Raw genomic sequence first — 25,326 nt, forward strand, 5'->3', positions numbered from 1 at the left:
ACAAAATGGTTGCTGGTCTTTGCGCTTATTTCTCAGAAAATCAAAGACATCCAAAAAGAACTTTTAAGTGATGCAAAATGCATCTTTTAAGTGATGCAAAACCAAACCTTGCACTTCTTTATCAAGGACTTGAAGACAACTTGGACATGTGAACCAAGCCTTCAAATGTATTTTATTTTTTATCTTATTTTTTGAGACGGAGTTTCGCTCTCGTCATCCAGGCTGGAGTGCAATGGCGCGATCTCGGCTCACTGCAACCCCTGCCTCCTGGATTCAAGCGATTCTCCTGCCTCAGCCTCCCAAGTAGCTGGGATTACAGGCGTACACCACCATGCTGGGCTAATTTTTGTATTTTTAGTAGAGACGGGATTTCACCATGTTGGTCAGGCTGGTCTTGAACTCCTGACCTCAAGTGATCCACCTGCCTCGGCCTCCAAAGTGCTGGGATTACAGGTGTGAGCCACCGCACCCACCCCAAATGTGTTTTAATTGGTCAGCAACCTTTTCAAGGAATTTGAATATAAATGCTCTTTAGAAGGGCACATACTTCCTAGGTCAGCCAGTCCTCAGTATTCCCAAATGTCTTATGTCTGCTACCGTTCGTTTTTAGCTGCCCAACTCCTGAAGACAGTGGATTTAGGACTCCTATTTAGAAATGCTTATTTTTTCCCTTTGATCTTTCTGTTAGTTTTCTGTAGGTGGGGCTCCTTCACTGAGACAGAGATGGAATCATTTCCAGGGTTCCTTCCAATTCTGATTTTTCTTTCTTCCACGTAAAGAATAGTGCAGAAATACAACCCGCTAAAAGAAGTTCCCTTACCTAACAAGGATAGGTTCACAGAGGGAGCTCCATTCTATCTATAAAACCAAAGTTCAAGTCCACGATGTCTTTTACATGACAAGGCGACTCTGTATTTTTTACGGGAGTAAAGTAGATAATGCAGTACTCCGCCCTGGATCTGCAGGGAATACAGGCTGGCTGAAGTTCCCAGCTACAGTTCCTCACTAGAAATCGTCCTTGAACCTGCCTTACCCAAGGTAACACTCTCTCTCAGAGGGAGGCTGATGAAGGGTCACAGAGTCCAGACCTCCTTGTCTCAATGAGGGACACTTCTGAAGGGTCTTCCTAGCTCCTCATTAGAACCTGTAGTTGCAACTGCATTGTAAGTCGACTCTCCTGCCCAGTCCTGCCTTCCTCACCCTCTTAGGTGTATTTTCTGAGGATTGTCTTCAATAAACTTTTTGCCCTGACTCTGTATCTTAGAGCCTGTTTCCAGGGAACCCAATCTAGGACAAGGAGTAAAGCAGGGTACAGAAAGACTGAATATTTTGCCCCTGGCATACCAATAGGCAAAAATACAGTGCTGGCAACAAAATGCATAGACCACATTATACTGCCATGAAAAGAATGCTTAGAAGCCATCTAATGCAACCCAACATTTTCCAGATGTGGAGACCGAGAGAACCAAAGTGACCTGCTCAAGGTATCATAAGCTAATTAGGTGAGAAAACTTGGACCAGAATCCACATCTGTGGCCCAGTCAGGCAGGCTATAGTATTCCAGCATTTAATCAGTTCCCAGGAAACCTCAATAACACATGAGAGTCAAATTCAACTTTGAGAATTTGCAGTCGGTATCCAACGATTTCCTAAGCCTATCCTCCATGGACAATGCCTCATTGGTGACTTCCTGCTATAAGAAACCATTGAACTTTCTGCATAGAGCTGTCAACTCAATACAGGAGTCGAGTCTGTATCGGGGGTGGCAATGCACTTTATTAACAAACAAAACAGTACCATACAGGCAAAATCTTACTTCAATGGCAAAGCACACACATAGGTCTACTCCAACATGTAGCACTGGGTCAAGCTTCAGACATGGAACATTAGGCACCAATTTCACAATCAGACTAAACATAGTTCACAATCCTTCAATCTATACTCTTCAGTGGAGGATAAGGCCTTATTTAACAGTTAACTGGGACAGACAGATGAAGGTTTAAAATCTAATTCTTGGCCTACCTATGGAGTGGGGCTGACTCAGCCTTCAGAGCTGTGAAGTGGATGCCTTAACAGGGCCAAGATGTATCAGCCTCTTAACTGACTTTCATTTCTCTGGTTCAGAGAGAAAAGGCTTATGGTATCTTCATACTGGATGAACTCGCATATGGTGAGAGTCCTCAGCTCTCATTTCGTGTCTAGGCTCATCTGGACTGGCATTCATTTTGATATCCAATCCGTAGATTAACAGGGTTAATCTAATTAGAATAAATTAAATGGTTTTCCAAAAAATTGGAAAGGGTAAATCACATACTTATGAGTTCTTCAACATTCAAGACTTTAAATATGTTAACAAACTGATTACTGTTCCAACTGTTGCCAGTTAAGGAGTTTAAGTCAGCATTTCCCAAAAGATGTGTCAGGACTGAGTTAATGAGTAAGTTAATAGAAACAACTGCAATAGATTAGGGATGAGATTTCTCAAAGCAGTTTGATATAATATGCGGCAACTCCTTATGTACTGGAGCATATCCAGTACATTCTCAAAACTCCTAAATTAGCTAAACTGCAAGACAACGAGCAGCAGAAAAATCCAGCTCTTAGGATAGGCAAAACTTTGGAAGATGTATGCCCTCACACCGGGGTCCAGCAACTTAGGTTTGAATTTATAAGGTTAATGATATAATAAACTGGGTTGGCTGGCTTCCCCTGGCAATTGTTAATTCCCCTTAAATAAAAATATGTTGATACATTTTAAAAAGAAGCATTTTACGGCTGAAACCTTTGGAAAGGGCTTTTAAAAATCTGAGTTTTTAAAATGGGAAAACAACAAGTGGGCACCCTTCTGGGCCGACATTACTCCTAAGATAGAGAACTTAGTCTTCATATATAAAATGACTCAATTTTGCTTCCTTAAAGTGAGCTTGCTTTAAGGAAATTAGAGCCCTAATTTCTTTTCTGTTTGATAGTCTCAACAAATAACAGTCAAATTTCTCATGTGTACTTCAGTACTCAAGAGAAATTGGCATGCTATGCTAATATTTATGCAGAGGTAACCATGTTGAAGACATACGTAAGTTGAGAGGTATGTCTAATTCTGTGGTCATAGGAAAAAAAAAAAAGAAAACTGCTGCTTTCCCGAAGTTGAAATAGAATGTTACAACTGACAAGGATCCATCGGTGTCTAGCTGCCTTCAGGGGGAACAGAAGATGCCAATCGCAGTTGGTCTCACACAGAGCTAAGCGGGGAGCCCTCCCAGGGGACAGTCCTGCCACTATTTTCCTCTGCTCAACTGGAAAGCTGCACGCAAGTCACAGCAAGTCAGTCTCAACATTCTAACTCAGTTAAACACTCTCCTCCATAAGAAGTGAAAGAGGAAAAATATAAATAAGCTAGCACTGAGACTAGATGTCTAGAAAAGTCGGAGGAATTAGAAGTGGTCAGGAGATTCCAGAGGCAGCAGCTCACAAGATGTCCCCATTCTGGTCTGAGGGTCTGCATGCCGCTACCCTGAACACTGCTTTCCTTTACTGTTTCCTGATCCAAAGTGGAGGCTGCTTCTTCCAGGAGGCTGGGAGCCTCTAGGCTCTGTAATGACACTTCACCATTGCCTAAGGGAAGAAAAAGGACAGTCACAGGCTGGGCCTTCACCTACTCCACCTCCACAGAGAGAAAGTCAAATGCTTTGTTTCTGAAATCATCAGGTATTTTGCATTGAAGGGAATAAAAATAAGACACAGAAATCGTTTCTGATGAGCACATCACCTTTAACTTTTTGAATTTCAGAAAGTGATCACAAGGCTTTATTTTATCAATTCACATGAGTTGGTCTACACAGACAAAGAAGATGGAGCTTGATCTTACTGAAATTAATTAGGCGATTCGTTGAATTGTTTTTACTTTAACAATGATTGGAACTAAGCCAAAGGTAGTTAAATCCAGCACACTTAAAAATGGCCCAATGACACAGCCTTTAAATTTGTCAATATTTTCCTTTGGTGACATTGAAAATCAATGAGCAGAGAGCATAGGAATAAAACTTCAAGACCGTGGCAGGAGCTTGTATTTGTACACCACGAATCCCAGGGCAGTTACTGATGTGGAAAATCCAATGATCTTCAGCAGGCCAGATACAGAAGGCAGGTTTCTCTCCAGAAGGTGTGGGTGATTTCTACCGCTGGAACGTCCTAGATGAAGGAACACAGATCATGAGCAAAAAACTCATGCTGACATGGAGGAACAAAACACATCTGCAAGATCCATGCATGGAGACCCCTGGGATAGTTGCATCTATAATTAAATCAGAGGCTAGAAGAAGGGAGATGTGAGTTTTATGTTCCATGATTGGTCTAAGGAGAGATAGAGCCACCAAACTTACCTTTGATTCAGGTTCTTGTACCCAGATGTCTTTCTCAGTCACCTTCCCGAGACCATTTAAGACCTGAAAGAAAGTGACCATGGTATTATGAAAAGAGGCTGTATAGTTTCTACAGATTCAAGGCCCTGCTAGCCACAGATGAGCCCCATGAGTGAGGGGCAGAGAAATGGACATACAGATTCTATCAGTGTCAAGAACTAGCAAGACCAGACGCCAAAAACATTGCCGTGACTCAGGAGGGAGACAGCCTGGGCTTTCCTGCTTACCTCCCTAGCTGCTCGTTCTCCAGCCTCAACTGCCCCTTCCATGTAGCCGCTCCACTTTGTGGCAGTCTCTGTGCCCGCAAAGAAAATCCTGCCCACGGGTTGACGAATCACCCTTCAAGGGAACCAAGAGGTTACACAGAGTTACCTGGGAAGGTGGGCAGGGTAAACGAGCCAAGCGCTGCCCTCATTTAGTCTGCAGAAGGCACAGAAATTCAGACTGTTTAAAAACACCCGTATGACTTAGCCCAAGGTGAAAGGCCACTTTTTGCTTTCTGGGTCTGCGTAGAGGATCTGAACTTTCAAGCCAGGGAGAATCAGGCCATCAGATCATCAGTCATTAAAGGGGATGTTGACCTTTGCCAAGCCAGCCAGAGCTGGAATATAAGAACATGTATTCAATCCCCAAATCAGATTTCTTTGCTATGTTTCCTGTTGGCAGTCCATTCTTCTCCCTATCCTGTCTTTCTCAGGGGAGGGTGCACTCTTCTTGAGAACAGCCACAGATCCAGCTTTGCAGGCACTCCCAGTGTGTCAGGAGGAACTACAGTGGCAAGTGGGAAGACAGGGACGTTAACTGTCATTTCTGGCAAATGAGAGACCTGAGACATTATATGGGTGTGTCTCTTTAAGAAAACAACCTCTGTACAGTTAGCTTCTCTGAGCTTCTCTAGGGACTGGTTGAGGGCAAGGAAATGGGTCTCCTCTTACAAAGAAGGGCTGGACTGAATGGACGGCTGTCCCCTCCAACTTTCTTGGCTTTGACTCCTGCCATGTCCACAGCTAGTTTCATGAACTCTCCCAAGCTGCACGTCCTGCCCCCCACCCTGATGGCCTTCATCTCAACCCGATGGTACTCCTTTTTCCAATTCCAGAACCCTGGGCTTCATCTATTCCTTATCTTAGTCTTGTCTTCTAGACTTCTACTTTGATGCCAGAACTAATCCAGTTCATCAATCCTGCTATTGTTAAACAAAGGTGATTTGAATCACTTAAGAAGAAGAAAAAAAAAAAAAAAAAACAGACCAAAAACTCCTGTAACGAAAAGGTTAATAAATAGTTCCTCCTTTTCGGTGGACAAATGTGACCTTGTATTAACATTCTAGCTCTGTCTTTCTGGAAACCAGATGAAGGTGTAATGCCATCTATGGAGGCAGCACCACTTATGCTAAAAGTGCCTCCCCTCCCGCCCCCATATTAGTAAACTGCATCCAGGCTGGGAGGACTCTAAATGAATTGTAAATACCTGGTAGGAGGCTATCACTTTCGGCTTCCCTGAGTGTGATGTCTCTTGTAATTGAGCAAGTCTTATAACTGAGCAAGTTACTGGACACTATGCCTATGAAGCATAGAGATAATGGCTTCCATGGGGCAAGGGGCTTCTAGGTCAAGGTGGACTTCCCCACCCCACGTGGATGTCATTTCCTCACACCTCAACTGCATACAGTGAGGACTCTTTCCCTGAAGAGAACTGTCTGCTGATGCTGCTCTGTTGGCAAGACAGATGTGTTGGATAAACAACGTCCAATGTTGTTCTGTGTTGACTGGTGCCAAGGAGCCTAAGGCAGTCATGTGACACTAAAATGTCAAGTTGAGCTCACGAAGGCCCCTTGGAGGACACTGCAGCTTGCTTCATTCTCACAAGCACTGTTCACATCTGAAATCCTCCCCACTATTCTGCTGTTGTTCTATATGCTGACAGCTATTGTTCTATGTAATGACATCCTTATTTTTCTATGGACATCCAGAAATATACAAGTATTATCTAGGACATAAGAAATGGGGATTTTGACAACTATTTCTAGAATTCCCATTGAACTCTGCTTTTCCTTTTAAATTTGGCACAGGTCATGGATTAATTGGCGTAGTGCTTGCGTAATACCTTCCATATTGAGTCATGATCCCAGGAGGGAAGTACGCCGTGTAGCAGCCCCCAGAGTACTGCTCCTCACACCAGTTCTTCTCTTCATAGTGTACTGGCTGCAGTTCAGTGGGGAAGAAAATGCAAAAGAGAAAACAAAGCTGAAATGCTGCAAGTCAACAATATCGTTGCTTTAACAAAAAGTTTACATTAAGAAAATAAAGATCCTGTTTTTCTAACTTACTTAAGGGGAAACATGAGAGTACCAAGTAATGGCCTTTTGTGAAGGACCATGTGGCAAAACATGTATCCTTTGCTCTTCCCATTTTCTTGATTAGGGAAGACATGGAATGATTCCAGTACCTGGGAGAGAGGGGTATCCATCCATCCATCCATGCAGATTCTGAAGTCTTTAGAGCTAAGTCTATAGGAAACCCCATCAACAATTCAGCTTGTGGAAAGGTCTGCTCAAATCTCTGGAGTCTCTAATAACAGACTTTACTTCCCCATCTACCAGGCATTATTGCTAAGAAAAGGGTGGGAAGGAGGAGGCAGAAGACAAACAAATGTATAAGAAAGGCTTTTATCCCAACCCCTTCTCTAAGCTGGAAACATGAATGATGGGAATTCCACTAAAAAGGGGCAATTAAGATGAAAAATGTTTCCTAGGGGACATGAGAGAACCTTCTCTAATTTCCCTGGCACATTCACAAAGTTTATTATTTAAACAGTTTAGAGACAAACCCCTGAAAGAGCCCCCAGCGATTGGTATTTTTTCCCAAAAGACGTAATTCATTCTCCTAATTGCTTTCAGTGGTGGATTGAAAGCACTGATACTCCTAAATGAGTTGTGAATTGAGTTCACACATGGAAAAATAAATTAGTATGACTTTGACCGGGGAAGAGACCTAGATTCAGTCTATCTTGTCAAGTACCATACTACTTTGCCTTCGCCAACAAATGATGACATATCTGGAATTTAATTGTGCAGCAGGTAAGTAACACTGACTGAGGACAGGACTGTTCTGGGAACCCGTCTCACCCATTCTTGACATAATCCCTGCAGCTCTAGGCTCTCATTACAATTGGCTGCCAGTTATCTAGTGAACATTTAAACAGCCCAAAGGAGTTGCTGTGTCAGAAATTGCATGTACCTAACACCAGTTTTTAATGACCTTTTGTGACTGCTGAAGTTTATTCCCCAAGTTAAGCATATCGCTTTATACTCTCTTCATAAGACTGTCAGAAAATCAGAATCTGCTTTGCTTTACTACTTATAATGAACAGAGAAGAACCTGCTAGGGATTAAAGCTGGGAGTTTCTTACATGTAAAGCTTCTTGGGATCCCAACACTTTGGCATAGAGCTCACAGATTTTCTTCTTCCTATAAAACAGAGCCAAAAAAAATTAGGGAAGAAGTAACTGATGGGTATAGAATAAATCCAGTGAGTTCTAGAGCTCTTGGTATCAACCAGATTTATTACAGAAAACTTAAAATCCATGGCCTTCTGTAACTGCATAAATGAGCAGTTCCATGAATCCCTGCGCTCAAATTAACTTTTGATGCCTCAATAGTCATTTAATTTGAGGATTCAATTGAATTATTATTTTCTTTTTTACATTTTTGCCTCTTTCACTACCTAATATCATATCTGCTTGAGATAAAAATGGGAAAAATTGATTCAATTAAGTTTAGCCAGTCTTAGGAACTGATTCTGTATAACTTTTCTGGAATACGTAGAATTCTAAAATGATCCTTTTTATAAGTCTATAGTATAAGTGATGGTGTCTTTCAACTATCCTATACTTGTGTTTTAATTACCTACAAACATATAAAGCTCATTTAATCTTTTAAGCATAACATAAGATATGCTATACAGAAAGTATCTACAGTCATTTCAGTCTAGGAATTTGTCACTTGATAGAACGATCTGTGGACCACAGTATTTCAAAGTATATCTGAGGGATGGGCACAATATGCTAATGTTACCTCAAACACAGCCTTTCGTTATTCTCCTAATTCATTATCTAAATGACTAGCCCAGAACATGGTATTTTCATGTCTGAAAAAATTAGTGGTTGTACTTATATAAACTCTTTTTGAAATGAAATACATTTTAACTCACAACTACTCATGGTGAATTTTTTAAAAGGTCTAATTTACTAAAATCACCTGTTTTAGAAATTAATGGTTTTATTTCTGGATTTGTTTGCATAGGTTCACACTGATCCAGTTATATACTTTTCCTATTTACCTTTTATAGTTTTAATATAGTTTAAACATTTGAAAATGCTCTAAAATATTTGTTAAGGGATAACAAGCAACTGGAAAAATATTTGCTTAAAAATGTGGCAAAAGGTTTGAGTCAAATCTATAAGACAAGTATTAAAAGCTGGAGAGACAAAATTATGCAGGGCGGGGGGAGCTCAAGCTTACTGGTAATAGAGAAATAGCGATTTAGAAATATACAATTTCATGTTGCCAATTACATTAGAAAATATTTTAAAGACATGCCCCAATTTCTCTGAATAATGTGGGACGAAGTGTAACCTTATAAATTTATCTAAATCCTCACACTTATACCATTTATACAACTTCCAGAACATTCACCTCATAGGTATAAAATCAGGAGGAGGAGAGGATTATAAACTTTGCTTATTGTCACCATTTTCCATGGAAGGTTTTAAGGGAGAGACAAATGCCACTCCTGAGATGATGTCATGCAACATTAGATGGATATTTAGGTGGATAGTTAAATTTCAGGACAGTCAGAGAAAGTCTGGCTTCCTTCAAAGAGCTGCTCACATTATATATAAAAAGTCATAAAGGAAAGGAATAATGGGAAGAAATCTCAAGACTATTGTCTGCCTGTCTGTCTCTCTCAGCCTGATTCAAGCCCCTTATTTCAGAGATGAGGAAACCGAGGCTCAGGGAGCTGCAGAGATTTGTTTGATTTTGCTCAGCTAATTAATAGCAGGGTAAGGCTCTACTCTTCTGAGTAATCTGCCCATAGCAGGTACTCAGGAAATATTTGTTCAGTCAAAATCCATCCTCAGCCTACTATGGTACCCTCTTTGCCTAGTCTATGAAGAGATGACTGATTCTAACATCTACTTCACAAGGGTGTTACAAGCAATAATTCAGACATTTTGAGTTAATTAGAAAGTATCGGCAATGATCATTCTAAAAAAGCTCAACAGTACTTAACTTATCACTATTATTATTATTATTTCTGAGATAGGGTCTCACTCTGTTACCCAAACTGGAATGCAGTGGCATGATTATGGCTCACTGCAGCCTCAACCTCCCTGGACTCAGGTGATCCTCTCGCCTCAGCCTCCCAAATTGCTGGGACTACAGATACATATCACCATGCCCGGCTAATTTTTTTATTTTTTGTGGAGACAGGGTTTCTCTATGTTGCCCAGGCTGGTCTTCAACTTCTACACTCAAGCAATCTGCCTGCCTCAGCCTCCCAAAGTGTTGGGATTATAGGTGTGAGCCACTGTGCCAGGCCTGCTTAACTTACTTTCTGGATGTGTAATAAAATTTTTATTAAAGCAGAGTGAAACCTGAAATCCAATCAACCTCCACTGTAGTTAGTTTTCATTCACGAATGTGAAAAACAATTATATAGTTATGTCACTATTTACTGTATTTCTTATTATTAGAAGAACCAAGAATGAGTTCATACAAACACAGGAAATTATCTTTCCTTTCCCTTCTTCCCTTTAAAATTAAAAATTTTTGGAAAAGATATGTAAGGCAAGGATGTTAAAACAATGCACTGATTGATTAATTTGGCTCTAAAAATAACAGAACCTAAGTGATGACCAAAAGAGGCCACTGTGCAAATCATCTTGTTGAACTTATTCACTGGTTTCTAAATCTGGTTGCTTGTCACAATCACCTGAAAGCCTTGTTGAAAATACAAATAGGCAGGCCCCACCTCAAATCTACTCAATCACAATCTGTAAGTCTTATAAAAACATATTTTCCAAACATCCTTTGGGATATTTTGATGCAGTCAGATGTGGGAACCACTGTTTTTGTCAATGACATATTCAGTAAGGGTTTTGCCTTACAAGAACTTTTGAGAAGTTCAGCCACTGTGTGGAATCAGAACCAAATGTCTACCTACAGGCTGGTATTTATTTTACTATTAATAAGGAGGGAAAGCAGGAAATCCAAAAGAAAATGTCAGCTTAGTGTGGTGTAATGAAAAAGTATGCGTTATATGCTACTCCAGACTTTGTCACAAGCTAGCTGTGATGATTTGAATGTATGTGTCCCTCCAAAATTTAATGTTGGAACTTAACCTCCAAGGTGATGGTATTATGAGGGGGGTCTTTGGGGAAACGATGAAATCAGGAAGATTCTGCCCTTGTGAATAGATTAGTGCCATTATAAACGAGCCGGAGGGAACTAGCTAGGCCCTTTCTGCCCTTCTGCCTTCCTCCAAGTGAGGACACCACCTTCATCCCTTTTTGTCCTTCCTCCTTCTGCCTTTTCTGCCATGTGAGAAAGTGCTACCTATGGAACAGGCTCTCACCAAATACTGAACTGAATCTGTTGGCATCATAATCTTGGACTTCCCAGCCTCTAGAACTGTGAGAAATAAGTTTCTATTCTTTATAAATTGCCCAGTTTCAAGCAGTTTGTTACAGCATCACAAATGCACTAAGACACTAGCTATGGAGCCTTGAACAAATCATTCCCTATCACTGGACCCCAAATCCCTCCTCTATTGAGTGAGTAGAGTTAATTTTTAACAACCATGAGATTCCACAATCTCATGGTTGTTTGAATCTCATGGTTGTTGAAATTCAACCATTTACCACTTACAGTGAACAGAGAAGAACCTGACAGGGATTGAAGCTGGGAGTTTCTTCCATGTAAAGCTTACATGCAAACCATGAGATTGTGAATCTCATGGTTGTTCAAATAAATGAATCCGTGTGCACATGTAGGAACTCATTCTGCAGCCTTTCCCCCACTTCTAAAGTCATCAGAGTAACTCCCAAAGCAAGGGCTGCTAATGGGTTAGCTGTTTAATTTTTTAAATTATATTCAGAGAAAAGTCTATATTTTTGTGTATGTATTGGACCTCTTTAAAAGCTAGCAGAGGTTTTAGGGCTACCCAGAGGCATCCCTCCAACAGCCAAATAACTCTGATGTTAAAAGGCTTACCTCTCCAGGTAAGATTTTAATTGAACAATGGATTCCAAAACAAAACAAAACAAATATACCATAACAGAAAGAGAAAGGGAGAAAGAAACGAAACAAAAAGCCACTGTCCTAAAATAAATTTTATACTAGGAAGCTTTCAGATAAGGGAACATCAGAACTGTGTCCCAGATAATCAGTAGTGAATACTTTCATGTACACAAGTTGCTACAGGTTAAAATACACTTTTTAGAAAGTCCATGTCAGAGAATCTTAGAAAAGGATTATGGCCTTGAAAGGGGATTGGGATTCGGTTTCTACAGCTTTTTTCACAGCTAATATTTTCTATTATTTTCCCCATCCATCTCACAGGGAAATGCTACCTCTTAACCATTGTAAAATAAACACAAACATGTAAAATTAATATATGCACATGGGCAAGGGCTAGGTCAAGAGGGCTATAGCAAAATACAAAAGGTGGGTTTGTTGGAATTTTGAGAATATTTGTGAAGTATTGTGTTTTTCCTCATGTTATTCTACTAGTGTCACTGCAAAAACACAATACAAAGCTAACTTTTTCATCTATTTTTCAGTTAAAAATTCTTACCTTATTTCCTTATGCAGCTTAGCAAGTCGATCAGCTTTCCGGGCAAGAATGAAGCTGGAGAGAGAGGTTACATTGAATGATCAGGTTACAGCTGCTTAGCTTAAGAGCTGCCCTTTCTTTTTGAAGTATTCTTAACCTGTAGCTATTCAGCATTAAATGAACTCTCTCAGACTCTCCTCCTCTACTAGGGCAAATGCCATGTTGTCTTTAGTCTGCCTGTGTGTCCAAAACCCCTGCTAGGCTGTGATTCCCTACATGACCAGTGACCTCCTATTTAATATTTTACTTCTAAAGTTTAACATGGTTTTTGGCATATAGTAGGAAATCAAATGTTGAATGAATTAATGTTGTGCTAAATGATTATTCTGGTAATGACTGTTGCCTTCTGCCAAATACGTTATCAAAGCTGGAAAAACAAATATAAACATGTGTCTGTAGTGGAGGCCACGGTGGGCCCCCCAGGCCTCCCTTTGGGACCAGGCAATCATCACTCTTAGCTCACAGCTGAAACCTTCCCCAGTAATTGGACGGGACAGCAGAGAATGCCTTGCTCAAGGTCCCACCCCTCCCCAGAGTTGTCCTGACCTAGATGCAGTTGAAGACAACTCTGAAGGGCCACCCAGCTCCAGAACTTCCAAGGGAATGGGGGAGGCCTTTATTGGGACAACACTGGAGCTCAAGTTCTGCTTAATCCTTCCGCCATAGGTAATCATCCCCAGAGCACTTCCCAATAAACCTCCAGCACCCAAATCTCCACCTCTGTGTCAGCTTCCCTGGAAACTGACCTGATATAGTCCCCAAATAAAGTAACTCAATAAAACTCAGTTATAACCTGCCTGCTCCCCTTTAATCAAATAGATTCTATTTATTATACTGATATTACTAACTGCATGTATATTTAAAAGAATTGAATTGTGACATGAAGTCCTTAGTTATACTATTATTAGAAAGCTTTCGGCTGGGCGCTGTGGCTCACGCCTGTAATCCCAGCACTTTGGGAGGCTGAGACGGGTGGATCACGAGGTCAGGAGATTGAGAGCATCCTGGCAAACATGGTGAAACCCCGTCTCTACTAAAAATACAAAAAATTAGCCAGGCGTGGTGGCGGGCGCCTGTAGTCCCAGCTACTTAGGAGACTGAGACAGGAGCATGGTGTGAACCCGGAAGGCAGAGCTTGCAGTGAGCAGAGATCGCACCACTGCACTCCAGCCTGGGCGGCAGAGTGAGACTCTGTCTCAAAAAAAAAAAAAAAAAGGAAAAAAAAAAGAAAGCTTTAAAAAATCCAAATGATCTAAAGGACAATGAAACTATTTTTCCATTAAAAAATTTTTAAATTTGTATTTCTTTTATTCAAGACCAAAAGGACAGATAGATCAGTGCAAAAAACAGATATTTCCTCCTCTCCCTACTCCCAAATTAAAGTGTTCCTCAAATTGGATTGGCAGTTCCTTTAGGGCTGTTATTTGAGATCACTCTGAGAAGCAAAAACGTATGTTAATGCAGAGAATAGCATTTCAGAGAAAGCTGTGGACTATTTAGGAAATCTGAACTATTGAACTTTATGGATATAGTCATAATTTTGCATGATTTAACACCTTAAGTTACAGCTTGTTATTGATTATTTTAGTTAGATTTTGGGTTTATGTAAGAATCAGTATGTTTAGATGTATATAGTATTTTTTAATCATCAATATCTAATAATGATTAAATGATTTATCTGAAACATTTTTAGTCAACTCGTCTTGTATACTTTTTACAGTTCCCTTCCCAAAGGGCTGTTAGTGTTGGTTATTTCTGCCAAATCTGAAGTCATGAATGAAATAATCTCTTTGATCTAATCCCAACAATGGATAAATAAGCTTTAACTTACTTTGGTGTTTTATTGAGGAAATTAAACATGCTGGCTTTGTGTTGGAAATGTTTCACAGTTCTAAAGTACAACATCCTTTCTAGTTTCCAAAAGGTTATTAGAAACACAGTGCTGGGCAATTACCACCCCTGTCTTCAAGGTTTTTGTGGCTGTGGCCATGAGCAAAGAGCAGGGTGGAGGCAAGTGTCAAGATGAAAGAAATTAGAATATCACTTTCTAAGAATTGCCTAAATGGGGGGGCGGAGCAAGATGGCTGAATAGGAACAGCTCCAGTCTCCAACTCCTGGCGCGAGTGACACAGAAGACCGGTGATTTCTGCATTTTCAACTGAGGTACTGGGGTCATCTCACTGGGGAGTGCCGGACAATCGGTGCTGGTCAGCTGCTGCAGCCCGACCAGCGAGAGCTGAAGCAGGGCGAGGCATTGCCTCACCTGGGAAGCGCAAGGGGGAAGGGAATCCCTTTTCCTAGCCAGGGGAACTGAGACACACAACACCTGGAAAATCGGGTAATTCCCACCCCAATACTGCGCTTTAAGCAAACGGGCACACCAGGAGATTATACCCACACCTGGCCTGGAGGGTCCCATGGCCACGGAGCCTCCCTCACTGCTAGCACAGCAGTCTGCAATCTAACCCCAAGGCAGCAGCGAGACTGGGGGAGGGGCGCCCGCCATTGCTGAGGCTTAAGTAGGTAAACAAAGCCGCTGGGAAGCTCAAACTGGGTGGAGCTCACAGCAGCTCAAGGAAACCTGCCTGTCTCTGTAGACTCCACCTCTGGGGACAGGGCGCAGCTAAAAAAACAACAGGGAAAGCAGCAGAGGCCTGTGTAGACCCCAACGACTCTGTCTGACAGCTTTGAAGAGAGCAGTGGATCTCCCAACACGGAGGTTGAGATCTGAGAACGGACAGACTGCCTGCTCAAGTGGGTCCCTGACCCCTGAGTAGCCTAACTGGGAGACATCCCCCACTAGGGGCAGTCTGACACCCCACACTCACAGGGTGGAGTACACCCCTGAGAGGAAGCTTCCAAAGTAAGAATCAGACAGGTACACTCGCTGTTCAGCAATATTCTATCTTCTGCAACCTCTGCTGCTGATACCCAGGCAAACAGGGTCTGGAGTGGACCTCAAGCAATCTCCAACAGAACTACAGTGGAGGGTCCTGACTATTAGAAGGAAAACTATCAAACAGGGAAACACCTATACCAAAACCCCATCAGTACGTCACCATCATCAAAGACCAGAGGCAGATAAAACCACAAAGATGGGGAAGAAGCAGGGCAGAAAAGCTGGAAATTCAAAAAATAAGAGCGCATCTCCCCCTGCAAAGGAGCGCAGCTCATCGCCAGCAACGGATCAAAGCTGGTCAGAGAATGACTTTGACGAGATGAGAGAAGAAGGCTTCAGTCCATCAAACTTCTCAGAGCTAAAGGAGGAATTACGTACCCAGCGCAAAGAAACTAACAATCTTGAAAAAAGAGTGGAAGAACTGAGAGCTAGAATAATTAATGCAGAGAAGGTCATAAATGAAATGACAGAGATGAAAACCATGACACAAGAATACCTGACAAATCCACAAGCTTCAGTAACCCCCTTGATCAACTGGAAGAAAGAGTATCAGCGATTGAGGATCAAATGAATGAAATGAAGCGAGAAGAGAAACCAAAAGAAAAAAGAAGAAAAAGAAATGAACAAAGCCTGCAAGAAGTATGGGATTATGTAAAAAGACCAAATCTACGTCTGATTGGGGTGCCTGAAAGTGAGGGGGAAAATGGAACCAAGTTGGAAAACACTCTTAAGGATATCATCCAGGAGAACTTCCCCAACCTAGTAGGGCAGGCAAACATTCAAATTCGGGAAATACAGAGAACACCACAAAGATACTCCTCGAGAAGAGCAACTCCAAGACACATAATTGCCAGATTCACCAAAGTTGAAATGAAGGAAAAAATCTTAAGGGCAGCCAGAGAGAAAGGTTGGGTTACCCACAAAGGGAAGCCCATCAGACTAACAGCAGACCTCTCGGCAGAAACTCTACAAGCCAGAAGAGAGTGGGGGCCAATATTCAACATTCTTAAAGAAAGAATTTTAAACCCAGAATTTCATATCCAGCCAAACTAAGTTCATCAGTGAAGGAGAAATAAAGTCCTTTACAGAGAAGCAAATGCTTAGAGATTTTGTCACCACCAGGCCTGCCTTACAAGAGACCCTGAAGGAAGCCCTAAACATGGAAAGGAACAACCGGTACCAGCCACTGCAAAAACATGCCAAAATGTAAAGACCATCGAGGCTAGGAAGAAACTGCATCAACTAACAAGCAAAAAAACCAGTTAATATCATAATGGCAGGATCAAGTTCACACATAACAATATTAACCTTAAATGTTAATGGACTAATGCTCCAATTAAAGACACAGACTGGAAAACTGGATAAAGAGTCAAGACCCATCAGTCTGCTGTATTCAGGAGACACATCTCACATGCAGAGACATACATAGGCTCCAAATAAAGGATGGAGGAAGATCTACCAAGCAAATGGAGAACAAAAAAAGCAGGGGTTGCAATCCTAGTCTCTGATAAAATAGACTTAAACCATCAAAGATCAAAAGAGACAAAGAAGGCCATTACATAATGGTAAAGGGATCAATTCAACAGGAAGAGCTAACTCTCCTAAATATATATGCACCCATACAGGAGCACCCACATTCAGAAAGCAAGTCCTTAGACCTACAAAGAGACTTAGACTCCCATACAATAATAATGGGAGACTTCAACACTCCACTGTCAACATTAGACAGATCAACGAGACAGAAAGTTAACAAGGATATCCAGGAATTGAACTCATCTCTGCACCAAGCGGACCTAATAGACATCTATAGAACTCTCCACCCCAAATCAACAGAATATACATTCTTCTCAGCACCACATCACACTTATTCCAAAATTGACCACATAATTGGAAGTAAAGCACTCCTTAGCAAATGTCAAAGAACAGATATTATAACAACTGTCGCTCAGACCACAGTGCAATCAAACTAGAACTCAGGACTAAGAAACTCAATCAAAACCACTCAACTACATGGAAACTGAACAACCTGCTCCTGAATGACTACTGGGTACATAACGAAATGAAGGCAGAAATAAAGATGTTCTTTGAAACCAATGAGAACAAAGATACAACATACCAGAATCTCTGGGACACATTTAAAGCAGTGTGTAGAGGAAATTTATAGCACTAAATGCCCACAAGAGAAAGCTGGAAAGATCTAAAATTGACACTCTAACATCACAATTAAAAGAACTGAGAAGCAAGAGCACACATTCAAAAGCTAGCAGAAGGCAAGAAATAACTAAGATCAGAGCAGAACTGAAGGAGATAGAGACACAAAAAACCCTCCAAAAATCAATGAATCCAGGAGTTGGTTTTTTGAAAAGATCAACAAAATTGACAACCGCTAGCAAGACTAATAAAGAAGAAAAGAGAAAGGAATCAAATAGACGCAATAAAAAATGATAAAGGGGATATCACCACAGACCCCACAGAAATACAAACTGCCATCAGGGAATACTATAAACACCTCTACGCAAATCAACTTGAAAATCTAGAAGAAATGGATAATTTCCTGGGCACTTACACTCTCCCAAGACTAAACCAGGAAGAAGTTGAATCCCTGAATAGACCAATAGCAGGCTCTGAAATTGAGGCAATAATTAATAGCCTACCAACCAAAAAAAGTCCAGGACCAGATGGATTCACAGCTGAATTCTACCAGAGGTACAAAGGAAGCTAGTACCATTCCTTCTGAAACTATTCCAATGAATAGAAAAAGAGGGAATCCTCCCTAACTCATTTTATGAGGCCAACATCATCCTGATACCAAAGCCTGGCAGGGACACAACAAGAAAAGAAAATTTTAGACCAATATCCCTGATGAACATTGATGCAAAAATCCTCAATAAAATACTGGCAAACCGGATTCAGCAGCACATCAAAAAGCTTATCCACCATGATCAAGTGGGCTTCATCCCTGGGATGCAAGGCTGGTTCAACATTCGCAAATCAATAAACGTAATCCAGCATATAAACAGAACCAAAGACAAGAACCACATGATTATCTCAATAGATGCAGAAAAGGCTTTTGACAAAATTCAACAGCCCTTCATGCTAAAAACGCTCAATAAATTCGGTATTGATGGAACGTACCTCAAAATAATAAGAGCTATTTATGACAAACCCACAGCTAATATCATACTGAATGCGAAAAACTGGAAAAATTCCCTTTGAAAACTGGCACAAGACAGGGATGCCTTCTCTCACCACTCCTCTTCAACATAGTCTTAGAAGTTCTGGCTAGGGTAATCAGGCAAGAGAAAGAAATCAAGGGTATCCAGTTAGAAAAGAAGAAGTCAAATTGTCCCTGTTTGCAGATGACATGGTTGTATATTTAGAAAACCCCATCGTCTCAGCCCAAAATCTCCTTAAGCTGATAAGAAACTTCAGCAAAGTCTCAGGATACAAAATCAATGTGCAAAAATCACAAGCATTCTTATACACCAGTAACAGACACACAGAGAGCCAATCATGAATGAACTTCCATTCACAATTGCTTCAAAGAGAATAAAATACCTAGGAATCCAACTTACAGGGATGTCAAGGACCTCTTCAAGGAGAACTACAAACCACTGCTCAGTGAAATAAAAGAGGACACTAACAAATGGAAGAACATCCCATGCTCATGGATAGGAAGAATCAATATCGTGAAAATGGCCATATTGCCCAAGGTTATTTATAGATTCAATGCCATCCCCATCAAGCTACCAATGAGTTTCTTCACAGAACTGGAAAAAACGGCTTTAAAGTTCATATGGAACCAAAAAAGAGCCCGCACTGCCAAGACAATTCTAAGTCAAAAGAACAAAGCTGGAGCATCACGCTACCTGACTTCAAACTATACTACAAGGCTACAGTAATCAAAACAGCATGGTACTGGTACCAAAACAGAGCTATAGACCAATGGAACAGAACAGAGTCCTCGGAATAATACCACACATCTACAGCCATCTGATCTTTGACAAACCTGAGAAACAAGAAATGGGGAAAGGACTCCCTATTTAATAAATGGTACTGGGAAAATTGGCTAGCCATAAGTAAAAGCTGAAACTGGATCCTTTCCTTACTCCTTATTCGAAAATTAATTCAAGATGGATTAGAGACTTAAATGTTAGACCTAATACCATAAAAACCCTAGAAGAAAACCTAGGTAGTACCATTCAGGACATAGGCATGGGCAAGGACTTCATGTCTAAAACACACCAAAAGCAACGGCAGCAAAAGCCAAATTGACAAATGGGATATGATTAAACTAAAGAGCTTCTGCACAGCAAAAGAAACTACCATCAGAGTGAACAGGCAACCTACAGAATGGGAGAAAATTTTTGCAATCTACTCATCTGACAAAGGGCTAATATCCAGAATCTACAAAGAACTCAAACAAATTTAGAAGAAAAAACAAACAACCCCATCAAAAAGCGGGCAAAGGATATGAACAGACATTTCTCAAAAGAACATTCATACAGCCAACAGACACATGAAAAAATGCTCATCATCACTCGCCATCAGAGAAATGCAAATCAAAACCACAATGAGATACCATCTCACACCAGTTAGAATGGCAATCATTAAAAAGTCAGGCAACAACAGGTGCTGGAGAGGATGTGGAGAAATAGGAACACTTTACACTGTTGGTGGGATTGTAAACTAGTTCAACCATTATGGAAAACAGTATGGCGATTCCTCAAGGATCTAGAACTAGATGTACCATATGACCCAGCCATCCCACTACTGGGTATATACCCAAAGGATTATAAATCATGCTGCTATAAAGACACATGCACACGTATGTTTATTGCGGCACTATTCACAATAGCAAAGACTTGGAATCAACCCAAATGTCCATCTGTGACAGACTGGATTAAGAAAATGTGGCACATATACACCATGGAATATTATGCAGCCATAAAAAAGGATGAGTTTGCATCCTTTGTAGGGACATGGATGCAGCTGGAACCATCATTCTTAGCAAACTATCACAAGAACAGAAAACCAAACACCGCATGTTCTCACTCATAGGTGGGAACTGAACAAGGAGATCACTTGGACTCGGGAGGGGAACATCACACATCGGGGCCTATCATGGGGAGGGGGGAGGGGGAGGGATTGCATTGGGAGTTATACCTGATATAAATGACGAATTGATGGGTGCTGACGAGTTGATGGGTGCAGCACACCAACATGGCACAAGTATACATATGTAACAAACCTGCACGTTATGCACATGTACCCTAGAACTTAAAGTATAATAAAAAAAAAAAAAAAAAAGAATTGCCTAAATAACTCCATTAACACCGGGTTGGTATTTTGAGCCCTGAATAACCTAGTTAATAATAATGCTGAAGAAAGCCCAAAAGCATTGTACACAGAAAAACTTGCACCCACAACCAGTGCTCAATAAATGGTAGCTTTAATTTTTACACCACATCCCCAAGAAACAGATTATTTTGCTATTCCTCATTTCTAAGGAAACTCTCATCTTCTATACTTGGTCCTCTATAACCAATTATTATTATTTTATATTTGTTTTAGCCCTGCTGTCCACAGAACACAACTGTTTAACATTTCCTTTTATACTGTCATCAAAATATTGAGTTCTACTTTCAAAAAAAAAAAAAAAAAAAAGAAAGCCCAAAATGGCAGAAGACATCACTATATCCAACTCCTAGGGCAAGAAAAACATCAATGCTCTTCCATTCATAGTTGGATTGGTCTTCACTGACATCTCCTGAAACCTGTACCTGAACCTCCTGCTTTTCTCTGGCATATAGAAGATGATGTCAAACTACCCAAACACCTATATCCTTTTCTGCCCATGGGGTTACAGATGAAGAGGATGTGTTATTCCAACGGTCATTATTTTGTAAGCACCTGTCTTTCTCAGGGAGGCTGGTGTTCTTATACGTTATAGTGAGAGAGGTGGTTATAAAATGTCTCATTAGTAACCCAGCAGCACAACCTGCTTTCTAAGTTCCCTGGGATGTGGATCTGCTCCTTTTGCCTTTGTAATTTTCCTTCAATGACATGATGTGCATGAGTTCACCTTTCCCTTTGAGCAAGAGGTATGCATTTCCCAGGGGTAAAGGGGAGACCACTGGTCTCCCCTTTAAAAGTCACTTGATTGCTACTGAAGCTATGTTCTTTTGTTACGGACTGGCAGAACAAATCGCCTTTTATTTGTAGTTTTTGAGGAGACCAAAAGGCAGGCAACAGGGAGGCTGTGGAACTCCTTAGCAATTCCTTTGTGGAGACCCCACTTCCTTCTCGGGACCCCCAACCCCCATCGAGTAGGGCAGCTGTGTGCCGGAATGGGAAGAGAAGGGAAGAGCTCTCATTTTCCCTACACAGAACCAGATCCTGGAACATCCGCACACTTCGGAGGTTAAGTGAAGCACCACTGGTGAAGGATAACTAGAGTGATCCACCAGAAAAACTGCCATGCCATCCAATCAAGGCCTGGCTCAACTCTGAACTGTACCTCCTAATTGGTCAGCTATCTTATATCTTAGGATAACAACTAACATTTGCTATGTAGCAGATACCTGGAATGGAGAAAAGGATAAAACCGAGAACCCCTCCATTTAGAATTTTTTGATAGAATAAAGTGGTTAGTTCTCATTTCAGAATGGCTGTGGACGTTCTGCCTGTAGGCAGGGGTGGCTACCACACTGCCTGTCTAGCTGCTTTTTTTCACTCCGTCCTCAACACGTAACTTTTGTGTGAGAGAAAGACATACATGGGTACAAGTTCAAAATGATGTCAATTTTAGTAAAGTTTCCCAGTATTCTTGTGCTACACACAAAACATTACTGCAATATTTTAATACATTACATATTTTGATAGCATTATTCATCATTGCTTGAGCTTAATTCCAAAGCAATATACTTTGACAGCATCCACACCAATACATCAACACAATTTGGAAAATGTAGAACAGCCAGCTCTAACTTACCCCATGATGGCAGGCAGTGATCCATCTGGCTTGGTGTCATCCAAGGTTATTGAAATAGGAGCATCTTCATCTTCAATGATCATGCAGCCACAGTAATCTTAACCAGGAGAAAAATCAATGGGAGATCGAGACCAAGCTCATCAGAGACACCCATACCCACATAAATATACATAAACTATTTTTTAAGAGGAAGGCAAATCTTAAACTCTTGGTCTTGGCCCCAATCCTAGATGCTATGTCTTGTTAAATACACACACTGAATATATAAAGATGTCTATTCACCCACAGACAAATAATGACCCATCTCCATCACCTTTACATTAAGGGCTTATGACCAACCAATGCATGACAAAAAAAGGTCAGATGACCCTGGCTCCTAGCATACATGAGGAAAGAGAAGGGCTGCGCTGGAGGGAACGACCCAATCCAGGGAAGAGGTGGCAGGAGGGAATCTGATGGGTATAAGCAGAATGCTTATCAACAATAGCCACCATATCTGGGACGCTTTCTAAGTCCAAGATCCCGCCTCATTTAATTCTCACAACACCTTAGTGGTAGGTATTACTGTCACCACTTTACACCTACAGTCTGATGCTAGCAAGCAAGCGAAGTCCTGCAATGTGTAACTTCAATGCAGTGCTCTTTCCATGGTGCCTGCTGACCTCACTCTGCTCATAAAAAGTAAGAAGCAGGACAGATGCCAGGAGCCAGGGCAATGGTGGCCTTATGACTGATGTGATCTCCTTCTTCCCTCTCATTGCCAACAGGTGCTCTTGGGGTCATTATGTGTGGCCAAGGATATGAGGAAATTGACAGACCAAGATTTCTAACCCCTTTTCTACCAATTTGAAAATACTTTGTTTCTGTTCAATACCTTCTATTCAATAATCCTAAAACAGTGTGATTTCTTCATATAATAGTTTAAACATGAATAATAGCAGCCTACCCTTCTTCTTCCAGAAGGCCTCCTTGTAATACATCATGCACTTAATAATAGCTCCCATTGGAAGCCGCTGAATTAACTGGTTTCTCTCTGCTGGAAGCTCTGGTCTGAAGTGAATCTTGGCCGTCAAGGTCGGAGGGATCGCATTAATTACGTATTTGCACTAAGACACACACAAGCAAAATATTACCTCAAATGTGAGCTGCAGTCTTTGTAGCAGGCATGAAAAATCATCTTTATCACTTCTAAACAACATTGAGCAGTAAAAACATACAAAATGAGACAATGAGGCAACTGTGAGGCAACAAAACAGATCAAGGTCTGTCAACCAAGGCTGGTAATTTGGAAGACTGAGGCAGAAACATGACAGCATTAATTATGCTACTGCTTGAATTGTATCTGGTTAGAAGCTGCAAAAGACACAAGGCCTATTTACTATATGCTCCTTTTGACTCAACCGAGTTACCTCATAATGTTCATGGTTCAATGTCTCTATGATGATGTTGTCACTTGACTGGTCAACATGAGTGACAGGTTGGTTCAGCTTCACTTTGTCTCCGAGGAGGTCCATTATCCGTTCGCTCACTTGACCAGATCCACCTACAAACTTCCGTTCCTACAGGAGGAGATAGGTAGGACAGGAAACATTATGAAAGCCCAAGGAAGGAAAATCCTATTGGCTACTGATTAGAAAACCTCCAGAAAGTCACAGGCCACACCTCCAATATCTGCACACTTAACTGTCAGAAGAATTCATTAGGACAGAGGCAGAGTTAGCCAAGACAATTCAATGATCATTCCCTGCACAGCTTCCAGCAAAGAAAAGCCATTAAAGTTTATAAAAATCACAGAACCAGAAGAAATGTTCCACTATGCCAATGCTGCCCTGACCAAGTGGGAATATCAGCGAGTTTGTGGGCTTCAAATGCCCAAGAATGCAGGGTGTGGAGGGAGCCCTGGGAAGGGGCGGGTACTGTGCTTACTCCAAAGGATGAGGTTTCTAATTTCCTTTGATTCCTGTAGTTCTGGGCTGAGGTTGTCCAGGCAGGTAAGGATGCAGATGGTGCCATATTATGGACAAAGTTACAGGGTGCTTTTAGGGATAGTGATGTCCTACTAGTCACCACCAAATGATGTTCTAAGAATGGGAAGAAGGGCCAGGTGCAGTGGCTCATCTGGGGTCAGGAGTTCAAGACCAGTCTGGCTAACATGGTGAAATCCCATCTCTACTAAAAATACAAAAATTAGCCAGGCGTGGTGGCACATGCTTGTAATCCCAGCTATTCGGGAGGCTGAGGCAGGAGAACCACTTGAACCCAGGAGGTGGAGGTTGCAGTGAGCCAAGATTGCGTCACTGCACTCCAGCATGAGTGACAGAACTAGACTCTATCTCAAAAAAAAAAAAGAATCGGAATATCAGATCTTGAGTAACTTTTTGCAAAACTATCTGTAAGTTTCAAGGTGGAGGCACAGGGTGAAGGCTAAGCATCTGCTTGTTCCTTTAGATATTGTTAAATAGTTCTCTTGAGCGGCCCTTATAAGACCACAAGTGCTCTACCCCCTGCCTTCTGCTATGATCACCATGGAAATGTTTCCAGCTTAATCTAAGAAGGTAACTCCTTAACACAATGCTTTTGGTAAGAACCAGAAGGATATTTTTAGCCAATTGTAGAAAATTCTTTTTTTTTTTTTTCTTGAGATGGAGTTTCACTCTTGTTGCCCAAGCTGGAGTGCAATGGCACGATCTCGGTTCACTGCAACCTCCGTCTCCTGGGTTCAAGTGATTCTCTTGCCTCAGCCTCCCGAGTAGCTGGGATTACAGGCGCGTGCCATGACGCCTGGCTAGTTTTTTGTATTTTTAGCAGAAATGGGGTTTCATTATGTTGGCCAGGCTGGTCTCGAACTCCTGACCACAGGTGATCCACCCGCCTTGGCCTCCCAAAGTGCTGGGATTACAGGTGTGAGCCACCGCGCCTGGCCAGAAGATTCTTTAAATGGTTAGAAGTGCACAGCCCGCCACTTAACAGATTCCTCAATCATGCTCCTCCAGAAAACTGCATAAGCAGCCATGCAGTGATTTTTGCACTTTTGTAACTGGCTGCTGTTTTAATGACAATACCAAAGTTCTTTATAAAAAATATTCCTGGCTAGGCATGGTGGCTCATGCCTGTGAT

The 25,326-nt window shown here is 41.3% G+C and overlaps 1 protein-coding gene across 2 annotated transcripts in view; it reads right to left on the reverse strand.

The window, feature by feature from the left end:
• Positions 1-1,755: 1,755 nt before the first annotated feature.
• MAOA (monoamine oxidase A) overlaps positions 1,756-25,326 on the reverse strand; it is a 93,324-nt gene continuing 69,753 nt past the window's right edge. Inside the window, exons 7-16 of one of the 2 annotated variants that reach the window (XR_004434727.1) lie at positions 23,619-23,768; positions 23,156-23,315; positions 22,210-22,306; positions 12,278-12,331; positions 7,830-7,887; positions 6,525-6,622; positions 4,646-4,757; positions 4,380-4,442; positions 4,050-4,188; positions 1,756-3,612 (exon numbers count right to left, since the gene is read on the reverse strand). Coding sequence is in view for 1 of the 2 variants with exons in the window: in XM_033200958.1 (XP_033056849.1) it covers positions 4,120-4,188; positions 4,380-4,442; positions 4,646-4,757; positions 6,525-6,622; positions 7,830-7,887; positions 12,278-12,331; positions 22,210-22,306; positions 23,156-23,315; positions 23,619-23,768 (861 nt within the window). In the remaining variant the exon portion in view is untranslated. Of the gene's footprint in view, positions 4,189-4,379; positions 4,443-4,645; positions 4,758-6,524; positions 6,623-7,829; positions 7,888-12,277; positions 12,332-22,209; positions 22,307-23,155; positions 23,316-23,618; positions 23,769-25,326 lie in introns of both variants that reach the window. The other variant, XM_033200958.1, reaches the window with a different exon arrangement.

This window comes from Trachypithecus francoisi, unplaced genomic scaffold (genome assembly GCF_009764315.1).
Source record: "Trachypithecus francoisi isolate TF-2019V2 unplaced genomic scaffold, Tfra_2.0 Lachesis_group6, whole genome shotgun sequence".
Taxonomy (NCBI): domain Eukaryota; kingdom Metazoa; phylum Chordata; class Mammalia; order Primates; family Cercopithecidae; genus Trachypithecus; species Trachypithecus francoisi.